General features: G+C 37.1%; 3 protein-coding genes across 10 annotated transcripts; 1 reads left to right on the top strand and 2 right to left on the bottom strand.

Moving 5' to 3' along the window:
- Positions 1 to 72: 72 nt before the first annotated feature.
- On the bottom strand, positions 73 to 4,510 carry LOC116840638 (DNA-directed RNA polymerase III subunit RPC5-like). The gene is made up of 8 exons (XM_032807581.1): positions 4,364 to 4,510; positions 2,932 to 3,176; positions 2,441 to 2,634; positions 2,148 to 2,320; positions 1,843 to 2,029; positions 1,376 to 1,578; positions 1,100 to 1,263; positions 73 to 956 (listed from the first exon to the last, which is right to left on the bottom strand). Exons 1-8 carry the CDS (start codon positions 4,388 to 4,390, stop codon positions 698 to 700), a joined length of 1,452 nt encoding a protein of 483 aa, XP_032663472.1. The 5' UTR covers positions 4,391 to 4,510; the 3' UTR covers positions 73 to 697.
- A 2,380-nt stretch (positions 4,511 to 6,890) lies between these two features.
- Positions 6,891 to 14,151, top strand: LOC116840476 (heterogeneous nuclear ribonucleoprotein A1, A2/B1 homolog). Of its 8 annotated transcripts, none has more exons than XM_032807246.1 (7): positions 6,891 to 7,074; positions 7,513 to 7,724; positions 7,871 to 8,183; positions 8,707 to 8,956; positions 9,173 to 9,352; positions 9,636 to 9,795; positions 14,004 to 14,151. In XM_032807246.1, exons 1-6 carry the CDS (start codon positions 7,054 to 7,056, stop codon positions 9,764 to 9,766), a joined length of 1,107 nt encoding a protein of 368 aa, XP_032663137.1. In that variant the 5' UTR covers positions 6,891 to 7,053; the 3' UTR covers positions 9,767 to 9,795; positions 14,004 to 14,151. The 8 variants fall into 8 exon arrangements, with proteins under 8 accessions (XP_032663137.1, XP_032663138.1, XP_032663132.1 ...); XM_032807247.1 differs by lacking the exon at positions 14,004 to 14,151 and adding an exon at positions 10,168 to 11,974 and having other exon boundaries at positions 8,707 to 8,950; XM_032807241.1 differs by lacking the exon at positions 14,004 to 14,151 and adding an exon at positions 11,433 to 11,974.
- LOC116840477 (homeobox protein rough-like) lies at positions 11,689 to 21,557 on the bottom strand. Its single transcript, XM_032807249.1, has 4 exons — positions 20,652 to 21,557; positions 20,105 to 20,363; positions 17,467 to 17,701; positions 11,689 to 15,507 (listed from the first exon to the last, which is right to left on the bottom strand). Exons 1-4 carry the CDS (start codon positions 20,850 to 20,852, stop codon positions 15,285 to 15,287), a joined length of 918 nt encoding a protein of 305 aa, XP_032663140.1. The 5' UTR covers positions 20,853 to 21,557; the 3' UTR covers positions 11,689 to 15,284.
- Between the last annotated feature and the right edge of the window lie 1,315 nt (positions 21,558 to 22,872).

Below are 22,872 nucleotides of genomic sequence, written 5' to 3'. Positions count from 1 at the left end.
TATATATATATATATATATATGTGTGTGTCGTGTGTGTGTGTGTACAAATGTAATACGCGCATTTAAATGTACTATACACTGTCGCACGATGCAAATAAATATAGGGTATGTTCCATACCATATTTATAAACAGTTGCGGTGTCCGAGCGGTTAAGGAGAAATGGACTTAAAATCCATTGAGTTCTACCATACCATATTTATACGCACAACATATCAACTCGGTTTTATTGTCGAGATATGAACATAAAAATCCAATTTCGGATGAGTAGTCTTCTGCGCCGTTTGCAACATCGTGACGATATGCTAATGATAATCAGCTACAAAACAGTAAGGACTAAGGCAGAAAACGAGACTTGGCAAACGAATGAGAAAAGCTCATAAATTTATTTTGTTTGCTAAATAGATAGCGATGAGGAAGAGGAGAATGGTGCGCCAGTGAAAGTAACGTTTGCGAGACATCAACCAGACCATGTAAAGAAAATTCAGAAGCAGTCTTTCCAAAATAATTCGAAGAAAAATCAAGAAGAAAGTTGACATAAGTAAACGTAAAGTAAGACAAAGAAAAACATAAGGCTAATAGTCTTTCATAACTTGCGTTTACGTTTTTCTCTGCTTTACTTTACGTCTACGACTACGACGCTTATGTCTCGTTTTCTGCTTTAGCTCTAAGCCTTCACTTCAACACACTGGTTTTGGTCAAGTAGTGCTGGTTTCTGAATTTTTCCTAGAATGACTAGTTTTCTTAGGTTTAACAGGCTCAGTGGCGCCGTCATTGTCCGATAGGGACGAGTCTCTGTGTGACTTCCTGCCGCGACCAATGTTCCTCTCTTCGTTCTCCGAACCCAGTGACTCCCGATTTGACTTCCGGCGTTGCCGCTGTGGCGCATGACTTTCACGCAGAAATCTTCGCTTCGCTTCCCAAAATATCCGTTGCCGTTCAGCAAGTTCTGGATATCTACAAATAATTAACAACGATTAATGCTAAAGAATATTTGATATTGAAACTTACAAATATATTTATAATAGTTGTCGGAGCGACAGATATGAGCAATTTCTGTAAATGACAGCAAAATCCGCATACTCTTTTCTAACAATTACCTGTTGCAAAAATTCCAATCAGGCGGTATCATCAGTTTCCATCCTTCTTTGGAATCCTTCGTGCACAGTTTCTCTAGGATCTCCATCATTTCCGCCGACGGCAGTTTGACGACGGATATTATTTTATCGCGCTTGAGATATACATGGTCCGTCAACAATAACAACTAAAAAAGACACAAGTATAATTAAATCTGGCTACAGGTTGGATGGTTCCTCTAAACATTTCGCAAGCGCATTTTTTTAAATCAATTCTCTATCCTTAGATTGAACACTCACTATGTAATCGCGTGCTCTGCACATGGGATCGGCGGAAATGCCATTCTGGGAAGATATAAAACCAGTGGGATAGATCAGTTCGCTTTTTAAGACCCAATTACCCTGCACTAACATCGCCACTTTTTGTAAATGACAGAGCACATCCGTCGTGCTGTGCTCCAACGACAATATTGAACGTAAATCGCTGAAAGATATGACTCTCGCTGCAAAGAGAAGATCTCATTTCTTTTTTGTGTCACACTCACACACACACTCTCTCTCTCTCTCTCTCTCTATATATATATATATATATATATATATATATATATATATATATATATATATATATATATATATCTCTGTTTAATTTATTCGAAACTAATAGGATTTTCTACTAAGCCGAATTATATAAAGACATTTACGACTAAATTATATCTTAAGACATTTAAGACTAAATTATATCTATACTTTATTTTAGTCTTTCTCACCGTTTTTCATAAATGACGTGATTTGTTCTTGCAATGGCAATGTCTTAATGTGTTCGAAAGATTCCGTGTTATTCTGAGACGTTTGACAGCGTGACGGCATCAGCAGATCCAAATATTCATGCTTGGATAAATTCAGAGAGTGCAGTGTCATGTCTGACGTTGGACAGAACATCTCCAATCTTGTTAACTGCAAAATTCAACAAGGTACCATGCTTGGGTTGTAGTAAAATAAAACGTTCTACTTTACTACATAGCGCTTAAAGAAGAATAAAACACATTGTATTCGTGATTATATTAATACTGACATGAGATACCGTTTCATGGATCGGTACGTATGTCGTGTGTATCCAACTTTCTTCTCGATTTTTCTTCGAATTATGTTGGAAAGACTGCTCCTGAATTTTCTTAACATGATCTGGTTGATGTCTGGCAAACGTTACTTTTACTGGAGCACCATTCTCCTCTTCCTCATCGCTATCTATTTAGCAAACAAAATAAATTTATGAGCTTTTCTCATTCGTTTGCCAAGTGCTAAATGTTCTATACTTATCTACGTGAATAAACTTGTACGTCAGTACATCAACAGATTCTCTTTTACCTTCTCCTAGAGCCTTTGCCTCATCCTTGGAACGTTTGTCACTCTTATTCAAATAATTGAATTGCGGTCGCATTTCTAATATTCCTTTTAACGGCGTGATATGAAGCTCGCCGTCTTGAAAGATTCCGATCGCATAATTTAAGCAGTCTGTCACTGATCGTGTTGAAGACAATATAATCTTATCAAACAGTTCACTAAGAAAATAAGAGAAGAATAATATTACAATAATTATTCTTATGATTATCACAACTTACTTAAGCATATATGAAAATTTAGATTCAAGCATAACATTAATATAAATACAATATATTAACATAACATATTAATTGTACTACAATATAGATCAATTACAAATGTAGACTTTTTCTCTATTATCTTGTTTCTCTATAATTTAAACTTGTTTTATTATAATTTTATACATGGACACACACACATAAATAAAATCATCAGAAAAGTAATTTTTAATAATCTAATCCAAAATTTCTAATCACCTGTCAGATATATTTTCATTTCTCTTAGATTCATTCTTTGCATTGAGCACTAATTGCACTCCCTTACTGTGATCATAATTGTTACTATATGTATCAACTTCAAGTTCTAATTGAACTTCTAAGCTGTTAGGTTTGATGCAGGATTTTAAGACTGCAAAATTTTCCTTGTCATTGTTTACAGGACGCGTAGGGTATTGTAACAGCAATAGTTTGTTTTCCAAAGTCTTAGACAGAAACACAGGTATCTGAAAATAATTAAATAATAATTACTTATAATTAAATAATAATTACTTATATTATTTATATTGATAAGAAACATAAATATATATTATTTTTCAGAAGCAATATTGTAAGCAAAAAACAATAATAGTATTAGTAAGTAGATATTTTATTTATTATTTCTGTATTAATTTAATAATAATATTTTATTTTTTATTTTTACTCATAATTTATCAATTTATATTGTATATGATATCAATATTATACTAAAGGATAAATGGTAGAAAATAAAAGAAACAATGAAAAAAGTAATAGAAGATAAAATAAATAAAATAAGATAAAAATAATAAATATTGAAGATAAAATATAAATGTTGACCTTATCATGTGTGTATGTATGTGTGTGTGTGTGTGTGAGTGTGTAAATATGAAATACATAAAATTATAAAGGCACACAAAAAGAAATATATTTATTCTACATGTGTTTTCTACAGAAAAAGACAAGATAAAATAGAACATTATGTAAAAGAATGTGAGGAAGTAAGAACATGGTTTAAGAATTTAGGAAAAAGCGTAGAGGAAAGATTAAATAAGGTATGGAACAATAGTTTAGATAACGAGAAAGGAAGGATAATAATAAAAGTTATTAAACAAAGATTGTGGAAGAAAAAAGAAAGGAGAAAGAACAAGGGAATAAAGTAAAATGTAAAAAGTATGAATATAAAATAATATAAAAGAAAAAGAAAAGATAAAGGAAGAATAAAGGAAAAATAGGAAGGTAAATATAAGAATTCAGATTAAATAGAAATAGGTAAGAATAAGAATAGATAATAGGGATAGATAAGAGAAAGATGAGGGATACCAAAAGATGTACAATATATAAAATTAGGTAGTGAGCAAAAGTGAGGAAGTAATGTCTTTCTGGCATTGTAAGCTAAAGTGATAAAGTATTATTATTAATTCTATATAGATATTACGCTAATTATTTATAAAAGATTATACCTCACCGATTTTTTTTATTTTAATACACGTTACATGTATTAAAATAAAAGAAAGTGTAACCTTTAAAAATAGTTACCGATTTTATTAACTTAAAAGTTAAATCTCCATCCAAATACAAGCATACGTGTGCCCAAGGATACGATCTAATCTAAATAACTTCGACGTTAAATCTATGACAAGTTGAATTTAGAAATAAAAATTAAAACACCAACCTCTTTAACAACGGGATCATCCTCCATCTTCTCGTTTTCTATTACGTTAATTAAATTCTTAAAATTTCATCAACTTATTTGATGAAATTAATACTCGATGCGATGCTTTGTGTGCGATAGCCCTTAGCGTGTAACGTCCGGATCTATTTTAAAACATTAATAATATATTATTATAGACCGGAGACCGACTTGTCTGATTTCAGATATCACTAGACATTTTATCCCTATGTTACTAGATGTAAGTACGTGCGCATATGTATATTCACGCACATTAAATATTATAATTAAAATTATATCGCTGAATACTGCGTGTCGTTAGAGAGTCTTAAAATCGCTGGATCAACTGTAGAAACCGTAATCGCTCAATGCGATAAGGCGTCCCGCTGCTAACATAAACAGGAGCATGAAAACTGAATCCAAACACCACTCAGGGGGTCGATTGTGTATCTCGAAACGGAGTGAAAATTACAAAAGTGAACAAATTCACTAGGCATTGACCAATGAAGTTACAAATATTCTAGTAAATTTGCTCACTTTTATCATTTTCGCTCTGTTTTGAGATACACAATCGACCCCCAGGACCGACGCGGTGACATCATACCGATGATCATACCGAATGAATTTCTTCCTTCTCTATGACTCCATCAGTCAATCAGAAAACGACTCTCAGCGACAAAGCGGCATATAAAAACGCGCGCATTTGTAGAGAAAGCAATTATTTCTTCTCATAATTAGTCTCTGGTAACTTTCGTGTACTTATTTGGAATATTATAATTAGTCGTAAAATCCGACTGTGTTGCAATTACTTTTGCCTACCCTTCATATTTCGAACGTTGCGAAATCGAAATTCTGAATCGCGGACCGCATCAACCCGCGCAGCGTCGGAACATCCGAGACCGAGCCAGGAGAACAAGCACCGCTGATTTTTCGCCAGATTCATCGATCGTTTCGCCAGACTACGGAGACCTAGGGTAAACTCGGTGAAAAGCAGAGTGACTCAAAAGCATCAGTCTGTTGACCGTCCACGTAAGTCACTGATTTCACTACTTTCAAATTTCCCTATATAGTTATCTATCGTGGACGTAACAAGCGCTATTCAGCGCTACCGTGGGTGCTTTCCAGTTGCTTAAAGCCCATATCAGACTATAGATTAGGATTGAGATTAAATTGAAATTTAGCCAATCAGAGCAAAATTCACTAAACTCAAGTTTGGTGAATTTTGCTTTGATTGGCCAATTTTCAATTCAATCTCAATCTTAATCCTTAGTCTGATACGGGCTTTAAGCGTATTTCATGGCACGTGAAAAGTTTCACGTTTCTACGCTTCACCGAGTTTAGATCACGAGTTCACGTGAAACTTTTCACTTTTCACGTTTCCGCCCTAAGGGAAAAGTTATTTGATCGCTGCCCAAAGGATGTGAAGTGTTGTATCGACGATTACGACAATTGGAATGCAACTTGTGTCACCACCTACCAAAATACCAAGATATAGGCATGTTGAAAAATAATCCTAACCCTACCCGACATACATACACATTAGTACATACTTTGTTCCAATTGAGTCGTGCCCAACTTTGTGCATTTCTGTGTACGTGTGTGTCGAGAAGTGTTAACCAATTGAAAACCACCCTGTGGTTGGTCAGTTGCTTAGGGCCGATTTCACCAATTTTAGTTAAGCTAACCGAAGGTTAAAAGTAGCAGAGTAGCCAACTTAAATGCGACTGCCATAAACAGTGTCAAGGCCATCATACACAAAATTACATAGACGCATATGCATAGCATAAGATAGTATGGACCAATGAGCATCGAATATTAAGTATCAATCATCAATATGGCGACTTAATATTCAATGCTCATTGATCCATATGATCTTATGCTATGTATATGCGCTATGTAATTTTGTGTGTGATGGCCCTCATACTCAACCTGAATTAACAATTTATATTCAACAATTTATATTCAATCTCGATATTGGCACTTCTGGTAGTTAGAATTTAACCGTAGGTTGGTTTAACTGGAGTTGGTGAAACCGGCCCTTAAAGCAAGGTTATAGACTAGACTTAGAGATGCGCTCTCTCTCTCTTTCTCTCTCTCTCTCTCTCTCTCTCTCTCTCTCACACAATAAATGCTCCGGGCGACTTCGGGTGCGTTCCCATTTAGCACGTCACGCGTCGCGTCGTCCTTCGTAGAAATTCGTGTGACAGCCAATCAATATGCTGCTTTCCGTAATAACCTTCTAGCTCTTACGGAAGAACAACATATTAATTGACTGTCACGCGGACTACCGCCGCGCGGCAAGCATTACCGCGTCCTGTGTGCAGGAGCCATAGAGTAAAAACTAATGGGCGCGTTTAGCACACACAACATTTGTACAACTGTTGAGCGATTCGTAAACGTAATTGGTCTACATATAGGGAACCAACTGAATAAACCAATAAACATCGAGTGCTCACTGAGCGTTTTTTCTGCTGAAAGCGCTAATTGTAAATCTGCCGTAACTATCATTACTGTAATCATTCTGCGCATGCGAAGATCTTTCTCTTTGTCCGACGTCACGGGGTTCACTCGAGTGCACGGAGAGAATTCGAGATCGATTACGTGTGACCTCGCCGACTTTGCGCGTTGAATATTCATTTTATTTCGTGTTTCCCTTAATAAAAAATTCCGCAACCCTGTCTAGATCTCTCAAAATGGTGAAGATGGAACATGACGTAAGTACTTATTTTGCTGGACGATCGTGAATCTAATGTATCATTAACCACGCGATTGTCGCAACACTAAATGGCGTCTTTCTGATCGATTCGATGTACTACGATGTACTACGTTTGTATTACGATTGCACAATAGAGTATATAATTTCTCGTAATCAATTTGCTCACGGTACTAGAGATGAGCACGAAACTATGAGATATTTTCAAGATACAAAGTGTCATATTTGTAATACAGAATATATTACTTCCGGTATGCTTTTTAGCAATTTAATGAGAGAAAAATCGCGATTATATCTTATGGGATTCTCCAATTTCTGATTGAAAATTTTTATCTTGCAAGATGGATCTTGCAACATTTATCACAATTCCCATTGACATAAATAAATAAGTAGGATTTATTTTTCATATTATAATTATATTGAACAATTGTTACTTCAGGATGGCAAAAATGAGCCAGAACACGTGAGAAAGTTGTTCATTGGTGGCTTGGATTATAGAACAACAGATGATTCTCTTAAAAAGCACTTTGAGCAATGGGGAGAAATTGTTGATGTTGTTGTGATGAAAGATCCCAAAACTAAACGTTCCAGAGGTTTTGGTTTTATTACTTACTCCCGTGCTCACATGGTAGATGATGCCCAAAATGCTAGGTGAGAAAACATATTTTATATTTCTACTTCCAAAATATCACAATATATTATCATTGTTCTTATAAAAGTTTTTTTAGAATATTAGATTTTTTACAGAATTATGTTAATATAGGTATTTTTTCTACTATATAATATTTCTTTCATAGACCACACAGAGTGGATGGTAGAGTAGTAGAGCCCAAGAGAGCAGTACCTCGGCAAGAAATCGGTCGACCTGAAGCTGGAGCCACGGTAAAGAAACTCTTTGTGGGTGGCCTGAAAGATGATCATGAAGAAGAAGATCTTAGACAATACTTTCAAAGTTATGGAAGCATAAACTCTATCAGTATAGTAACTGATAAGGAGACTGGCAAAAAACGTGGCTTTGGCTTTGTGGAATTTGATGATTATGACCCTGTTGACAAAATCTGTCTACAGCGTAATCATCAGATACGTGGCAAGCATGTTGATGTAAAAAAGGTAAATAGTAATAGTAGCAGCAAAAATTTAGAACATTTTTTCTCTCCTGGTTTCTCTTGAAACTTTTGATTGATGATGTCAGAAGCAAGAAAATATATGTCAAAAATTCTTGCAAAATTGAAATTGAAAGATGTATTCATAAAATACAATTGATCAAGCAGATCTATGAAACAGTAAATATTTTCCTTTTACTCAAATAATCAGAAAATTAATGTAACATGCAATCTTTTAAATGACTTTTTCTCATAATTTTATTGTATTAATTTTAGGACTATTAATTGTTAGAGTAAAAGAGAAGTTTTTGGACTATTTTACAAATTTACTCGATCGATTGCAAGTGTTATTTGTGTTAAGTGTTAACATGTAATTTTATTTCAATATATTTAGCAATAATTTTTAATACATTTTGTGACGTCATAAACGAAGATTGCTGCGGCAGAAGACCAGGAACCTTAAAAGTTTTTATTTTTCTACTTGTTAAATTTGTACTGCTCTGTCGCGTATATGATGTATTATATTACAGGCTTTAAGTAGAGCCGAAATGGCGTCTGCTTCCGGCGGCGGTGGCGGCGGTGGCGGCGGCAATCGTGGCGGGCAAGGTGTAGGTAGAGGACCACGAGGTGGTAACCAGGGTGGTGGTAATTGGGGCGGACGCGGCAGTGGCGGTGGTGGTGGCGATTGGAACAACGGCGGCAATCAAGGTGGATACGGTGGAGGTAATCAAGGTGGCTGGGGTGGTAATGGACCATGGGAGAATCAAAATCAAGGTAAAGGTAAAGACAAACAAACATATTCTTCTTATTTGAACTCTACTAAATCTCAAATGAATGTTTCATTAAAAAAAGAAAAATATCTTTATTTCTCGGAAATAATACAAATACAAAGTCTTTTTCAATTTACGTCTAAATTAACGGAGATATAACATTAAGTTTTGCGTTATCTCGTGCAACAGATATGATAAATAAAAAATCGTACGTTACATTTTTTAGGAGGCGGATGGAACCAGGGGGGACAAGGCGGTTACAACAGCGGCGGAAACTGGAGCAATGATAACTTTGGCGGTGGCTACCAGCAAGGTTACGGTGGCGGTCCCGTGCGCAATAACTTCAACTCTGGCGGCAGACCAGCACCCTACGGTATTAATTCGGGTCCTAGCGGCCGACAGTCCGGTAATTCTAGATGGCTGCCACCTTTCGGTGGACAAGGTTGCTACTCTTCTCCCTGAAAGCAAAAGATAGTATACTACGCGTCTTGAGCAACGTTGCTTGTTTCTCGTTTTACCTTTTCTTCCGTTTTGACAAGGATTCTACTAAAAGATGGAGACGGCGTGTTGCACAAGGAGCGTCCGTCATGTGTGCAGTTATCGAGATTCGCAACTAGTTGACGATAGGTTTAATCTCTTATGAAAAACGCTATACGTGATTTAGTTCAACCTTGCTTATAATGTTGCAGGTCCTATGGGCGGCGGAAATTCAGGTGGCGGTGGTGGATACGGGAATCAGGGCGGTTACGGCAGTAATTCTCTCGGAGGCGGAAACATGGGTGGAGGTGGAGGGGGAGGCGGCAGTGGAAGGAGATATTAGAAAAATGCGACATACCCTTCTCTCACATGGTAAGCACAACCACAATAATTTCAATATAATATTATCCATTTGCTATTTTAAGTGGAATGATTTAATTAAATTGCCCGTGATCACGAAATTATGGAAATATCAAATAATTTATTGCAGATTATTACTTGAACTTTGAATTTTGGGACGGAATTTTGTCAGCATATATATATTTAAACCTAAGTATATAGTACAGATTAGTGAAATTACACATTATAACTGTCAACATATTTTTCAAAATGAATCAAATAATTAACAAGACTGTGATTAGGTTTGTGTTTAAATTAACTATATAAATTCTTGGGTATTGTCCGTTAGTTATTTAAACTTTAATTCAGGATTATTATTAAATTAAATTAAGTCTTTTTTTTTAGATATCTAATTATAATTTATTGAGGACCAAAATTGAGGGACACAATGATTGTCTTCTTACCATTGTGATATTTTACGGCTTGTGCAAACACAATGCGGTTAGAACATAATTACATCTAGCAATTGTTGCATCTCTATATTTATTATCTTCTTTTTTTAACATAGTCAGAATCTTGATTTAATTACTTCACAGCAAATTACTTCAAGCAATCAAATTTTTCGCGATTAACACACATTTCTGAGCAAAGTTTAAAAGTGTAGAATAGAGAACTACTAGCTTAGGCGAAGATAGCGAAACAACAGTCTATTTCTACTTTGTATATTATTCTTATATTTTTTGAATGAATGCAATTTACTCGAAAACACTTTATATTTTATTTTATATGCGTATATAAATAAGCGGAATGACGATTTCATTGCGTCCATAAAAAGTGATAAGGGATTTTTTTACAAACAATTAGCATCAAGTGTACGTAATTTTGTATCTGTGTATTAGGATCTCTGAGAGGGTCTACAGGGTCAAGGATTTGAAAATCTTAAGATACCAAGGATTCAAGTATTTAAATTGCAGTCTGGAAATTTAAGATTTCTGTCTTTTGAATTTGTAGAACACACTTTGGCAATTAGACAGCAGCTTGACAATTTTTTATTCTTTGAAATTTACAATCCAAGTTTAAATATGTAAAAAATATGTAAAAAAGTTATTATATTAAATGTAATATTACATTTTCCATGTGATTACATTCAAATATCTGAAATTTTTTTAAATTATAGAAATTTAAATGTTTGAAGGACAGATAGTTCAAAGATATGTACAAAAAATCAAGGTTTTATGACTGTCAGACGATTTGTTAGAATACACCTATGAATCGTGGAACATAAAAATTTATGCATCTATGGATCTAAAAAGCTTGAAAGTCTAGAAAGTAAAGGCTAAAAAAGCAACGGATTTCGCAAGATTTTTCACAGAGAAACTTTAAGGAATTTTAATAGGTCTTATATAGTCGCAAGTTATATAAGTAAAGATAAGCATTAAGACTGCGGATTTAGGAGTTTCTAACAACCAGACAGGAGACGCCTTTATACAAATTTAAAGACCTAAACAAATCCGACGTTTCGGGAATCCCTGGCTCGCGCGACCCGATCGGTCCTTTTCACAGGCTAGTAGGGAGCTTGACTAACAGATTTCTTAACTGTTGAACCTCAGGTGAAACTACTACTTCTACTACTTGTTGCCTCTAGTCGCCAATACTTCTGTACTGTTTAGTATCGGTGCAGGCAGGCAGGCAGACAGGCAGACAAACACGCAGACAGACAAACTTGCAGGCAGGCAGGCTATCAGGCTAGAGAGGCAAGGCGACGAACAGGCAGGAAGTCAGAGACATTCAGGCAGGCAGGCAGGACAATCAGGCCAGAAAAAGAAGGAAAAAAGTCATCTAAATGTTAGCACATGATGAGAGAGGCTATGTCTGTTACTTTTCTTTTTCATTCATTTCGTCTTTTTTTAAGTATCGTATTTTTCCATCGCTTATATCCTCTTATCGTAAAAACTGTCACTATTTCCAAAATGTACTTGTACGTTCTTCGCAAGAACTTGCACATAAATATTGACCAGGCAGGGAAGAAGACTTTATACATAGGAAGATTATTACATTAGGAAGGATAAGAGACAGGGAGAGAAAATGTGTGTGCGTGTATGGCGATAAAAAAATCATTCATGAGATAACTAATTAGGATAGATCAATGATTCTATAAAGCTGTATAAGTGTTTAAGAGTTAGTCGACAAAATAAAATTGACCAGAAACCTTTGTTGTGCATTGTCTTAATTTCGTGATGTAAAGTTGATAGGTTGTAAGTTTAAATCGAAAGCTAACGATAGGATCAAGTATACCGGATGGACCAACCCAACGTCACCACCTAGAATATCTTTTTCGTGTAACTTCCGTGTTTTTACGTTTCTGTCAATAAAGTAAAAGTATACAATGTGTAATATAATATCATAAAAGTTACACGAGAAACATATTCAAAGGAGTGACGTAAAATGGGTTTCACCCCGTATATGCAAAAGTAGAAACTTGCAGATGTACAACAAGAACAATATAGAAATGGATGTATTATTATAGTCAGTGAATTGGAAAGTGTTGCCGATGTCCTCTATCCAATATAATTATATGCCCGCAGCATTAAATCATTGATACAGAAAATCTCGAGTTTAGTCTTCCGTAGTTTTTTCATCGCGGAAGATTTGACAAAAAAACTCGCAAGCTCTTTGAAAACCTATCACTTCCCGAGGAAAGTCCTAACCCGGAACGTTTCTTCAAGTCCTCTGCTCTTTATCTCTTAGAACTGTAGATGACAACTTAGAGCGGCATTGAAGGTGCTAGAATAGCGTCCTATAGTTAGCCTAGTACAGTTTGGATCCAAAGTTTAGTGACGAAGATTAGCAGCTTAAAAGCCAGGAAGAGGCTAGAAGGCAGGCAGGTAGCAGAAGGGAAAAGAGAAAGAGAGAACAAAAAAAAAAGAGAAAGGATTCTCAGGCTACGACAGACAGGACTAGTGTTTGCTAGGCTTCTTGCTCTAGCTTCTGTTTTGCAACTACAGGTAGGAATGTTTCGTCACTCTCATTTGTGCTTAGACATATCTATATATAATACATATAAATATATCTATACATACATATATATATATATATAGGGTGCTGAATGGCAACAAGTGTGTGTGCATGATATTACAGTATTGTTTTACAGTGTCCTTCGGCGATTAAGTTGCACCCTGTGTAACTCTATACCAGTCAATTGCTATACCAGAGTGTTGTTGTTCATAGAGAGCTTGTGGAAGCTTGATGAATCAGAAGGAATCGGCAGGAATCAATATTCGAAGCAAGATCCGAATTGAGTTTTTAATATTTGCGTGTGATAATTTCCAGAATCAGAGTGTAATATTAAGCGACAAATATTGTACGATATTGTATACGATGTCGTGATATTTTTCGCTTCAAATTATGCATACATCACTTTATCGAAGATTAGATATATTCTTGTCGTAGTAGATTTCTGCCAACCCCATTCGGTTCACCTGTCTTTCGCAGAAAGAGCTTTAGACATAACGGGAAGCACACTTTCGTTTGTACCGCTGTTGCATCGTTGCTGTCTTAATATACATTTTTATTTTTTTTTTTTTCATATAATTTTTTTTACATCTTCACTAATGCACACGAGAGTCTCTGTGCAAAAGTATCGTCTTCAAGAGACACATGCTTTTCCGTTGTGTATCATGTTCGAGAATCTAGAGATATAGTGTTAAATATACGCTTGGAGGATCTTCGGCATCAAATACTTTTAGATATCTTTAACACAAAATTCAATCAGGCAAAGTATATCGCAGCTTGGGCAGAAGAGTACTGAAACTTAAAAGAAAATGTTGTCTAGCAACGGAAGCTGTTTACTAGCAGGTATCCTAGGTTTAAAAAGCTTTGTCATTTAAAATTTTTGGAAGGTTGATTGTGGTGTTTAAGGTGTTTTGCATAAGAACTCGAGATTCTAGAAGACTTTATAATATGGCAATAAGAGAAATTAAAAGGCAATAAAAATTGTATAAATGTCTTGTTAGAAGAGAAAAGATTTCATAAAATTTAACAAGTTGAAAAAGTCTAGGCAAGACGTGAGAAGGACAATGATAAAAACAATAAACGGTTCATTCTCACTTAATTAATTTGAGTTCTCTTGCTTAGAGCAGGCAGGATGTTTGTTACTGAGATTTTCTTTTACTTTCACTGTATTAATTGTTGTCTTTCGTTTTCATTAATTTCTGGTTTACCGTTTGGACCGGTACTTGAAGAGAACAGCGTGCCTCTACCGCCAACTCTCCATGGTTGCCCTCCGGCCGAGGTAAGTTTAAGTGACAATTTATTTCCTTACCTAGCAATATGCTCTAACAAATACTTCGAAAGTATAATGAGATTTAATTTGTGCTATTCGAACACAGGAATTCTCAAGATGTAAGAAATAAAATTGCCAAACAACTTACAGAGTAAGAAATTTTTCATACGTTTTTGAGAATCAACGAGTCATAAAATCATAGTAATAATTCAGAAACTGGGCAATTAAAAATAACTTAAAAGTTCTATAAAAATTGAAATATCTTTTTGCATCAAAGATGTGATAACAAGAGTTTCTCTAAAGATCAAGAATTTTCACAAATTGAAGAAATAGAGATTCTAAAGTTTTACATTCCGAAATAAAAATATTATCTTTTTTTCTCGTGGAAACTGAAACACGAAAAATATATTTTTGATATCGAGATTCTCATTAGCAAATTCAGAGATTAATCAGAAGTTTTGATTGAAAGCATCTTGAGATTCTCCGTGACTTTATAGATTTCAGGTTGAAATCTAATTTTTTCAGAGCCTAAAAGCTCTTACATTTACAGATCCAAGGAGTTGAAAGACTTTTGGACAGGCAAAGGTCATAAAGATCCTAAAAATCAGATATCGATCTGAGGATCTATTGTTCTATGTATTTAGATTATAACTATTTTTATACGTTTTAATAAATTTCTTTTCTAGACTATAAGATCGTTTCATTCTCCCCAAACTCCCGAAATATACATGCAACTCTATAATTACTAAAATTAATGGTAATTTGATCGATTGCATCTGCGATATTTGTTACATTTTTTAACCGTTTATCAAATCGATCTTATGCGTTTAGCATGTTTAAAAATAAGAAGCAAGGGGGATTCTTAAATGTACATAATAACTTAATAAGTTAATTTTATTTAAATCAATAATATCGGATTCAAGAATTTTTAATGAATCTGAGCAAATTTTTTTCATATCTTGGATTCTGAAAATTTCTTGTTTTAAAATTCGTCTTTTGATTTTATTCGGTATTATTTTTTTTTTTTTTTGTAAAAATCAATATATAGGGAGCTGATTCTTGCAGCTGCTACTTTTATATCCTTTATAAAAATTTTGATCATAATATGTGCTTCTCCCTGCTGAAGGCTATCACGAAAAATCGTTTCAACTCTCTCTCTCTCTTTCTCTCTCTTGTATATTTATACGTCTAATTTAACTTCGACACATTAAATAATCAATAGCGATTGCATTAAATTTAATTACATCGTGGACACAAGATTCGGCGGATTGTCCGACGTTTCGCTTCCGCTACTGCTGTAGTGTGGCTGATCCTTCAAGGACGAGTCGGCGACGATGGGATTACCGGAAACGCAGGAGTGATTAGTTGCCAAACCATAGGTATCCTTATACAGACACAGGCCGCAGAATCCCGCCGCGTTGTAAAGTGGCAGGTTCACCAAGCCATTCGAAACGGCAAAGTTCCTGCGAAATAAAATTTCGTTTTACTCACTCCTAATTATGGAATTGTTTTTTATAAACTTACGAGTATTGCAGATATCTTTTCGAGTAGAGTATCTTGCTGAGTCTTTGCATATGTTCGATATTATCTGGTAATCAACCAAGATTATTTCCGTTTGTTAGAAACAAGTTCAAGGAGACTGCAAAAGCGTAACTGCACTACGATCAATCCCAGTAATTTCATTTGTTCGAGAGAAAGGCTTTTATTCGGCGAAACACATTAGGAAAGAATAACCAAATCGTTACCTAAACTACGGATCGCGTGTTTGGAGCAACGACCCTCTCCGCTCGTTCTTAATACCAAGGCAGGTTAAATAAAGACTATTATTGTGAATCACTTCTCATCAAGATCTTAACCACTTAGAAACTCATAATCGAGCCCTCTATAGCGTAAGTAGTCGACATGACATCCGATTAGAAAATGTTCTCTTTTTTTTTGTTAATATTAATATCAGTAGCAATCTGGGACCAAGATTTTCTGATTACTTTTATAGATAGAAAATATTGCAACGATAATTATTTTCAGGTTTCTATATTTTGAGTTAACTCGAAAGAGGAAACACGTCTCGTGAGTATCCTTTCATGTTTAGGGCAAATTGAGAAGATCAACCCCTTTGTTCTCTTCTCCAAAACATCCCGGGGATACATAGGGTGCGACAAGTGGATGAGAAAATCTCGCGGTTAACATGGCGAAATGCATTTATCCGTCGTTTATCCGCCAGTTTATCGAGCGTCAGGTGCATATCGACTGAATAACGCCGAGGCCACCATGGAGGGGTGGCAAGGGCTGCAGGGTTGCGAGGGGGTGCTGCGGTGATGGACCCTGAAGGGCAACGCTCGACTGCGGTTCGGCCGCGGGGTGATTCTCGATGCGATACGCCGCTAAATAGCCTTAAGTAGGATTATGTTTTCGCTATTGTGATCGAAGCGATATGAAAGGAGGAAGAGGAGGAGCAGGAGAAGCTCGTACAAATTTCGGTCTTTGTGCGCCGCCAGGACGTCCCGACTGATGCCTCCCTCTGCGCCAAATTCCCGGTTGGGCAATCTCCTCCCCACGAGATTGCGAGCGTTATTGTCAGAGCAATTGTTCGTGGTAAAATCGTAAATGTGATTTCAGGTGAGATGATTCTCATGTTTTAGGGTGACAAAGTTAATAATGAAAGATCTTAAGAATAAGAAAAGAAAAGTTGAAGTATTGAAAAAATTGCAAAATCACACGAATGTAAAAATCAAGGAATGTGATTTTTAAGACTAGAGGTCTAGAAGGGTCTAGGAGCTTGAAATAAATAACTAATATAAGTATTGTTAAATATGATCGGATTCAGCAAAGTAAATATACTCAGGTGCAAATTATAAGATATAAATTATAAATTAATATAAAGTGTCCTGAAAACATCGGATGTACCTTAATCGAGAGAAGAGATCAATGTGTGACCTAAAATTCTGCTTTCAAATGAATTCTGCTCAGAGAGAAACCGCTTGGACTTAATCGAGGAATATAATTTTGTGTTCGGTTTTTCCCTCGTCCGAAGATTACTTCGCCCAAAGCGTAAAATTCAGAGAACAGCTGACGAAACTAACGATCGCGAACTAATAACCAGATCGAAAGTGCAATACATCACACTGACAAGATAACGATTCGGCTGGAAGCCGTGGGATGCAAAGGACGTGGGATGCGTGCGAGAATTGCCATATGCTACATGTGCAGTCTGCCAGGGTCCTCTTATTTTTCCCATGATAACTTCAACAAGAAGGAATTGGGTGCGCCCATTTAAGTAGCTTTGAGAAATAACAGGCACTAAATAATATCCCGACTATGGACGTAACGTATTCGCAAAAGATATCCAGAGATTTCTTAATATTTTTTGCAGAGGTATGTTATTATGAAAAACTAAGGACGAAAAGGTAATCGAACAAATGTACCGGTATTGCTGATCCAGCTGTGCCTTCTCAATTCTCTTGTCCTTGGCGCGCCTGTTCTGGAACCAGATCTTGATTTGCGTCTCGGTGAGTCTCAGAGATGCTGCGAGCTCGAATCTGCGGCCTCTTGAGATGTATTCTCCACGCCGATACTCGACTTCCAACCTCAGGGTCTGCTCGCCACTAAAAGTCGTCCTCTGTCTTCGCGGGCGACCTTCTTTTCTTCTTCTGCGCGCCACTGTGAAAGAAGAACCAGTCTTAGATGTTTTGTAAACTTTTCTATAAGAACTCGCATGACACGTGATATCCATCCAACATCCTGATTTTATTTGTAAGTAATAAACAATTAAAGTGAATATAGACAAGACTGAATGTGGAATTGAAACTATGCGAACAATGAATGACTGCGCGATTCCGGTGTATAATTTTGAACGATTTGATCGGCGTGAAACAATTAGGACGATCACGCGACGAGACTGTTCTCGTTCGCAGGAAATTCCCCTAAACATCTGGATCTTCAAATAACGGACAACCATGGTCCATCGACCCTTAATACAGAAATCGCGTGCCGATCCTTCGATAATTGGAATTTAAGGATGCAGTTGAATGCACGCGTGCCACAATTCGCGCTTTCCTGAATGCAACTTTATTTTGATCCTTATTTATGCAAGCACGTTCGATCACAGATCCGTGAGGTAAATTCAACCGCGCTGTAATTTCATCCTCACCACGTGATAGGATAATTAGGACGCGACGGTTAAGTAAGCGACACCGGAAACCAAGGCTTCCGTCCGGAGGTCTCGTTCAATCTGGCGCGAAACGGATACGGGATCCTAATTGCTCCTTGAACCTCACAACCCCTCGAGGCGACTCAGAGCGGGTCTTGAGGAGATGCGATTTCTCCTTAACTGGAAAAACTTGTTGTACAAGTGGGAAGGATATCCACGTAACAGATTTCACGATCATCGATTCACGATGCCACCGATCCTCTCAGGACATCACGTTTATTACCTTTTTCATGTCAGAATTCAGATCGATAAAATTGACCCGCGCAACAGGAATCACGCGAGATCCAAGATACGAAAACTATTTGCGACTTACGAACACCCCGTATATTTTCCGGCGAGTCAAGCCGTTGGGCCGACTCGAGGCTTAAGGGCCGGGGTAGGAGGAGAACTGATTTTGAGGGAATACCGCGACGTGTATCTCGCATTGAGGGGCGGCCAACTGCGTCTCGTAATCTCATCACAATATCGCGACGAGGCGTTGAAGCGGGATAAACCCACATGAGCGTGTGCGCACGTATGCGTTTGTCCTTGCAATGTGTTTTTATCACGACAACTCTGCCAAACTTTTACAGATGAGGAGTAAAATTCGCTAATTCCACTTTTCTTCTATCTCCTCCTCATTACCGCAATCGCTACGTCCCGAAAGAAACATCTATAGGATGTATTTCGAGGATCTAATCGTGAAACTGTTCGGAAGGATCAGCAATCTCCTCCGCTCTTCGACGATTATCCGGGCCAGAGATCTGTCGTTTCACCGATTGTAAAGAGAAATCCGATTGGACTGATATCGCTCTATAATATATAATATCCAATTCCGAATATTTGGATGATTTTCGAAACGATAGGAAGACTCGCAACAGGCAAGAGACTCCTCTCTTCTAAAATGTGTTGTATTCCTCCGGGGAAATAATTTCCTCATAGCGACAAACCGTTGTTACGGTCGAAGAAAACCTCAATATACTCTCCCTTTGGATGGACGGACGGTGGCCACGTCCGTCCGGCGTCATATAATACGACATTGCGAAATCTGCTTACCGATTCGCGAATACTCAAACGTAAAGACGTCTTCCGATCCCCAGCTTACAGAATGAGAGAGGGAGAAAACGAGGAGAGAGAGGACACGTCGTCCGAGTCCTTTGGAAATGCATGATGCAGTTCCGCCTGCATTTCCGCGTGCATATCCCCGTGCTCGACGTAGAGCTCGCACGACGAACGTACAGTGGAACGATATGTGTGTATTTTTTGGTCGAAAATTGTATCGCATACATGGATGCAGAATGCTTCGTGAAACGTACGCCGAATCCCAAAATCGTAATATGCACGTGATATCAAACCATGTCTCAATAACGTACGTTCAATTGGCACAATCGTCCTAGAGTTAGAAAAGTTTCAATATGATCACTTGCTATTTAACGAAAATGGATTTAACGAGCTTTGCACAGTTTTTCTGAGTTTTCTTAATCTTTTATTCGATAGTCTGTAACTTGAATCGAAACAGGTGCTCTGCTGTAAATTATAATCACAAGATATCAGAATATTTGGAAAATCGAGTTAATAAAATAATCGACATTTAAAAAAATCATTATATCAAGAGTCCGAGTCTCTGAATATTCAAATTTCAAGAAATCAATATTAAAAAGTTAATTACTCGACATCAGTCATATTAAATTAGCTGATAAGAAACAAAACAAGTACTTAAGAAAGCTCAATAGTGAACAATTTTTATTAAACAGTTAATATTGAATTTAATTGAAATATATTCGACGTAAGTCTTTATTGTTTTTTTCGTTATGTTACGATTAATCTCGAAAAGGCTGAAAAAGATTCGCAAAATGGCCTTAACAAAAACTTACGAAAAGCTGAGAATCCTTGAAAGTGGTGTTCGGCTATGGGATGATGGTTTGGCAGGCCATGAAGATGCGGCGGCAACGCGGGCGGATGTGCGAGCTGCGTCAGGTGCAAAGGGTGACCGGGTGGCCTCGGGAAAAATCCGTGCAAGAAGGGCAGTCTTATACCCGCGAGCATTGAATCCTTCTCCGCTCCTTTCTCCTCGGATGTTTTACCCCGTGCTATATCTTCTGACACATCCTCGAGATCTTTGGAATGCGACGCCTAACGAAAAAAATAACGACGATAAAGCTGAATATTTTCCCATTAATCCGCGATTTGGATTTAATCAATCTTAAGAATCAATATCTTCTTTCTCAAAAAAATTATTTAAGAATTGTCCTTTTATAAATTTTTGGTAGAATTAATCATAAAAAGTGTTGAAGGAAATAAATTTAGGTTCTCTCTCTCTCTCTCTCTCCTTTCTTAAAAAGAAAATGTTAAACTAGATTTTGCAAGTTTATATTTGGAGTTTTACTCGTTCAGCATTATGAGGTGTCTAGTTATACTCACATGTAATGTTTCATGCGTGCCAGGCGCGCCAGGAAGCACGTGCGGTGCTTCTTCCGTGATTTCCGGCGATGAGTCCAGACTCTTCCGTACGCGATCCTCGTCCTCGTCGTCTTCCGTCTTCTTAGTCGCTTCTAAGTGACCATAGAGCCGCGCAAAGAAACGTCGCGGCGACGACGGTCTTCTTGTCTTCTTCGCAGACATTTAAAGGAATGACGATGATGATGATAATGATGTCTAGATCAAATGGTCCATGAGATTCACAGACCGTCGGACGTAGAAAGATTCTTTCGAATGAAGATGAAGTTATCGCAAGATTGTCGACTTTCTTGTAAACGAAGAAGAATTGATAAAGGCGCAAGTCGTACGAGATATAGAATCTTTTTCTTGAGTGAAAAAGAACGAGTACCGAAAGTTCTTTCGAATGTAGACTGATCTTCCCACGAGAAATGAACCGATAGATCCTCAGACGTGAAGTATTTTCCGCAAGTGAAGAGGAATGAATCTTCAATATGCAGATGTGGAATGTGGTTCCAGATAAAATGCATTCAGGATTTCCTACATCCAAATATTTTCAACTTCAGCTTCCAGAGTTTAAAAATCAAAGAAGTTTCAGGTGTCCAGTGTTTAAAGGTTTCAAAACTCTCGAATGTTGAATTTCCTGAACATCAGAATTTGACTCTTCATACTTTCACGACTCAAAGTCTCGCAACTTTGGGAATAAAAGTTTCCAATGGTTGGAGGATCTTTAAATTCAGCCCATTTATTCTCGAGTTCTTTTACTACGAGATTCTTACGCGTTTCATTAATTACCTCGATTCTCTTTCTTCACATGATCTCATACTGAAACTATTGCTTGCGTGCCGATATTAACTGTCAATGTTTATTACACAGGAGCACAACTTTCCGATTAAGAGCACAAGAGAAATGATCTTCGCAGGAGCACCGAGTTGAGACTCGCCCTGTATACGGCGTCTCGAAACAAATTGGCGAAGCGTCGCAACGCAGATTCGCGAGCTGGAGAACGTCGGTCTCTGCAGGGTGACACGCGCGTCTGAATCACCTGGCTGTCGTCCATTCTCTCACCTCGTGCTGACTAGGGTGAAGGACCAAGGTAGGGGGATGCTCCCTTCTCCCGGAGATGCCTCTCCACTCCTCCGCCACCCTCTCTTTCTCATGCGGCGCTGCGCCGCCCCTATGCGAAGCCGCACGTGCAGCCGCATTTGTGGCCGAAAGTTTCGCTTCCTGGACGGATAAACATGCGATATCCTCAGAGATATCCTGGTTTCATCTCTACAATTCGGAGGTGCTTTGAACGTCAAGTGATGTCTAGAGAATATCGCGTCAAGCGATAGATCATCTTGCACGGCAAGTTTTCAATTTCCAATTTTAGATGTCTTCTCATCTTTCTGTAAGTTTTCGACCTGTAAAAAGACAAAAGAGACAAAATATATTTTAAATGTCTCAAGTGAAATTATGTAACTCTCATTAGATAATTTTACTTGCATCTTCTTCTTGCACATAAGAATATTTGCAGAACATATACATATATACATACATACATGTGTGTGTGTGTGTGTGTGTATTAATTTATTCACAGAATATATTAATTTTCAATATAAAGCAAGTGATAATAAATTGTCAGAAAGATAGTGGGAGAGAGAGCAGCTTCGAAACAACTTTATTTTAATAACCGCGATACCAATCATGCGTTGCTTCGCGAGGAAATGAAAGGGGGCTTTCACGAACGAGAATGAAAGAACGCGCGCGGTTTAGCGTGAACAGCGAGATTACTGGTTGGGTTCATTCCGGATTTTCAATTTTCTCGCGGTGAAACGACGCGTCCTGTTACGCCTTGATTATCGCTACTTATTGGCATTCGAATGCTTCTCTACTTCTTTCCTCTTTTGATTTTAATCTTAGATTGAAAACCATATCACTCTCCTAGTATGGTCTACCGCTAACATATCTATTATTTTCTTTCTTTTCAATTGTAGAATTTTAAGCGAGTTCGAATTTGTGAAACACGACGAGAGAGAGTTAAATTTTATACGACTCTCGTAGTCTTATATATTTAAGTTTCTCTGAAAACTTTTAAATTTTTGAAATTTTATTTTCCAAATCCAAACTTCAACAGTAATTCCCACATACAAAGCATAGTAGCTTGCGTATAATTTCGTGCAGTAATTTTGCAATTTTATCGAATATGTGTGTGTGTAATTGT

Source organism: Odontomachus brunneus, unplaced genomic scaffold, assembly GCF_010583005.1.
Source record: "Odontomachus brunneus isolate Ranch 3 - 2012 unplaced genomic scaffold, Obru_v1 Obru_scaffold_010, whole genome shotgun sequence".
Taxonomy (NCBI): Eukaryota; Metazoa; Arthropoda; class Insecta; order Hymenoptera; family Formicidae; genus Odontomachus; species Odontomachus brunneus.
Note: the sequence above shows the minus strand (reverse complement) of the source record. Positions and strands in the feature narration are given on the sequence as shown.

Excerpts from the sequence above, each read along its gene's own strand:
- LOC116840477 (XM_032807249.1), bottom strand. The coding sequence starts at position 20,852 with ATGTCTGCGAAGAAGACAAGAAGACCGTCGTCGCCGCGACGTTTCTTT. Across the intron at positions 20,364-20,651 it reads GCACGCATGAAACATTACAT|GCGTCGCATTCCAAAGATCT; the intron begins GTGAGTATAACT and ends TTTTTTCGTTAG. Across the intron at positions 15,508-17,466 it reads CAGCTGGATCAGCAATACCG|GAACTTTGCCGTTTCGAATG; the intron begins GTACATTTGTTC and ends TTTATTTCGCAG.
- LOC116840638 (XM_032807581.1), bottom strand. The coding sequence starts at position 4,390 with ATGGAGGATGATCCCGTTGTTAAAGAG. Across the intron at positions 2,030-2,147 it reads TCCATGAAACGGTATCTCAT|TTAACAAGATTGGAGATGTT; the intron begins GTCAGTATTAAT and ends TGAATTTTGCAG. Across the intron at positions 957-1,099 it reads GATTGGAATTTTTGCAACAG|ATATCCAGAACTTGCTGAAC; the intron begins GTAATTGTTAGA and ends AATTATTTGTAG.
- LOC116840476 (XM_032807246.1), top strand. The coding sequence starts at position 7,054 with ATGGTGAAGATGGAACATGAC. Across the intron at positions 8,184-8,706 it reads AGCATGTTGATGTAAAAAAG|GCTTTAAGTAGAGCCGAAAT; the intron begins GTAAATAGTAAT and ends ATTATATTACAG. Across the intron at positions 9,353-9,635 it reads TCCTAGCGGCCGACAGTCCG|GTCCTATGGGCGGCGGAAAT; the intron begins GTAATTCTAGAT and ends ATAATGTTGCAG.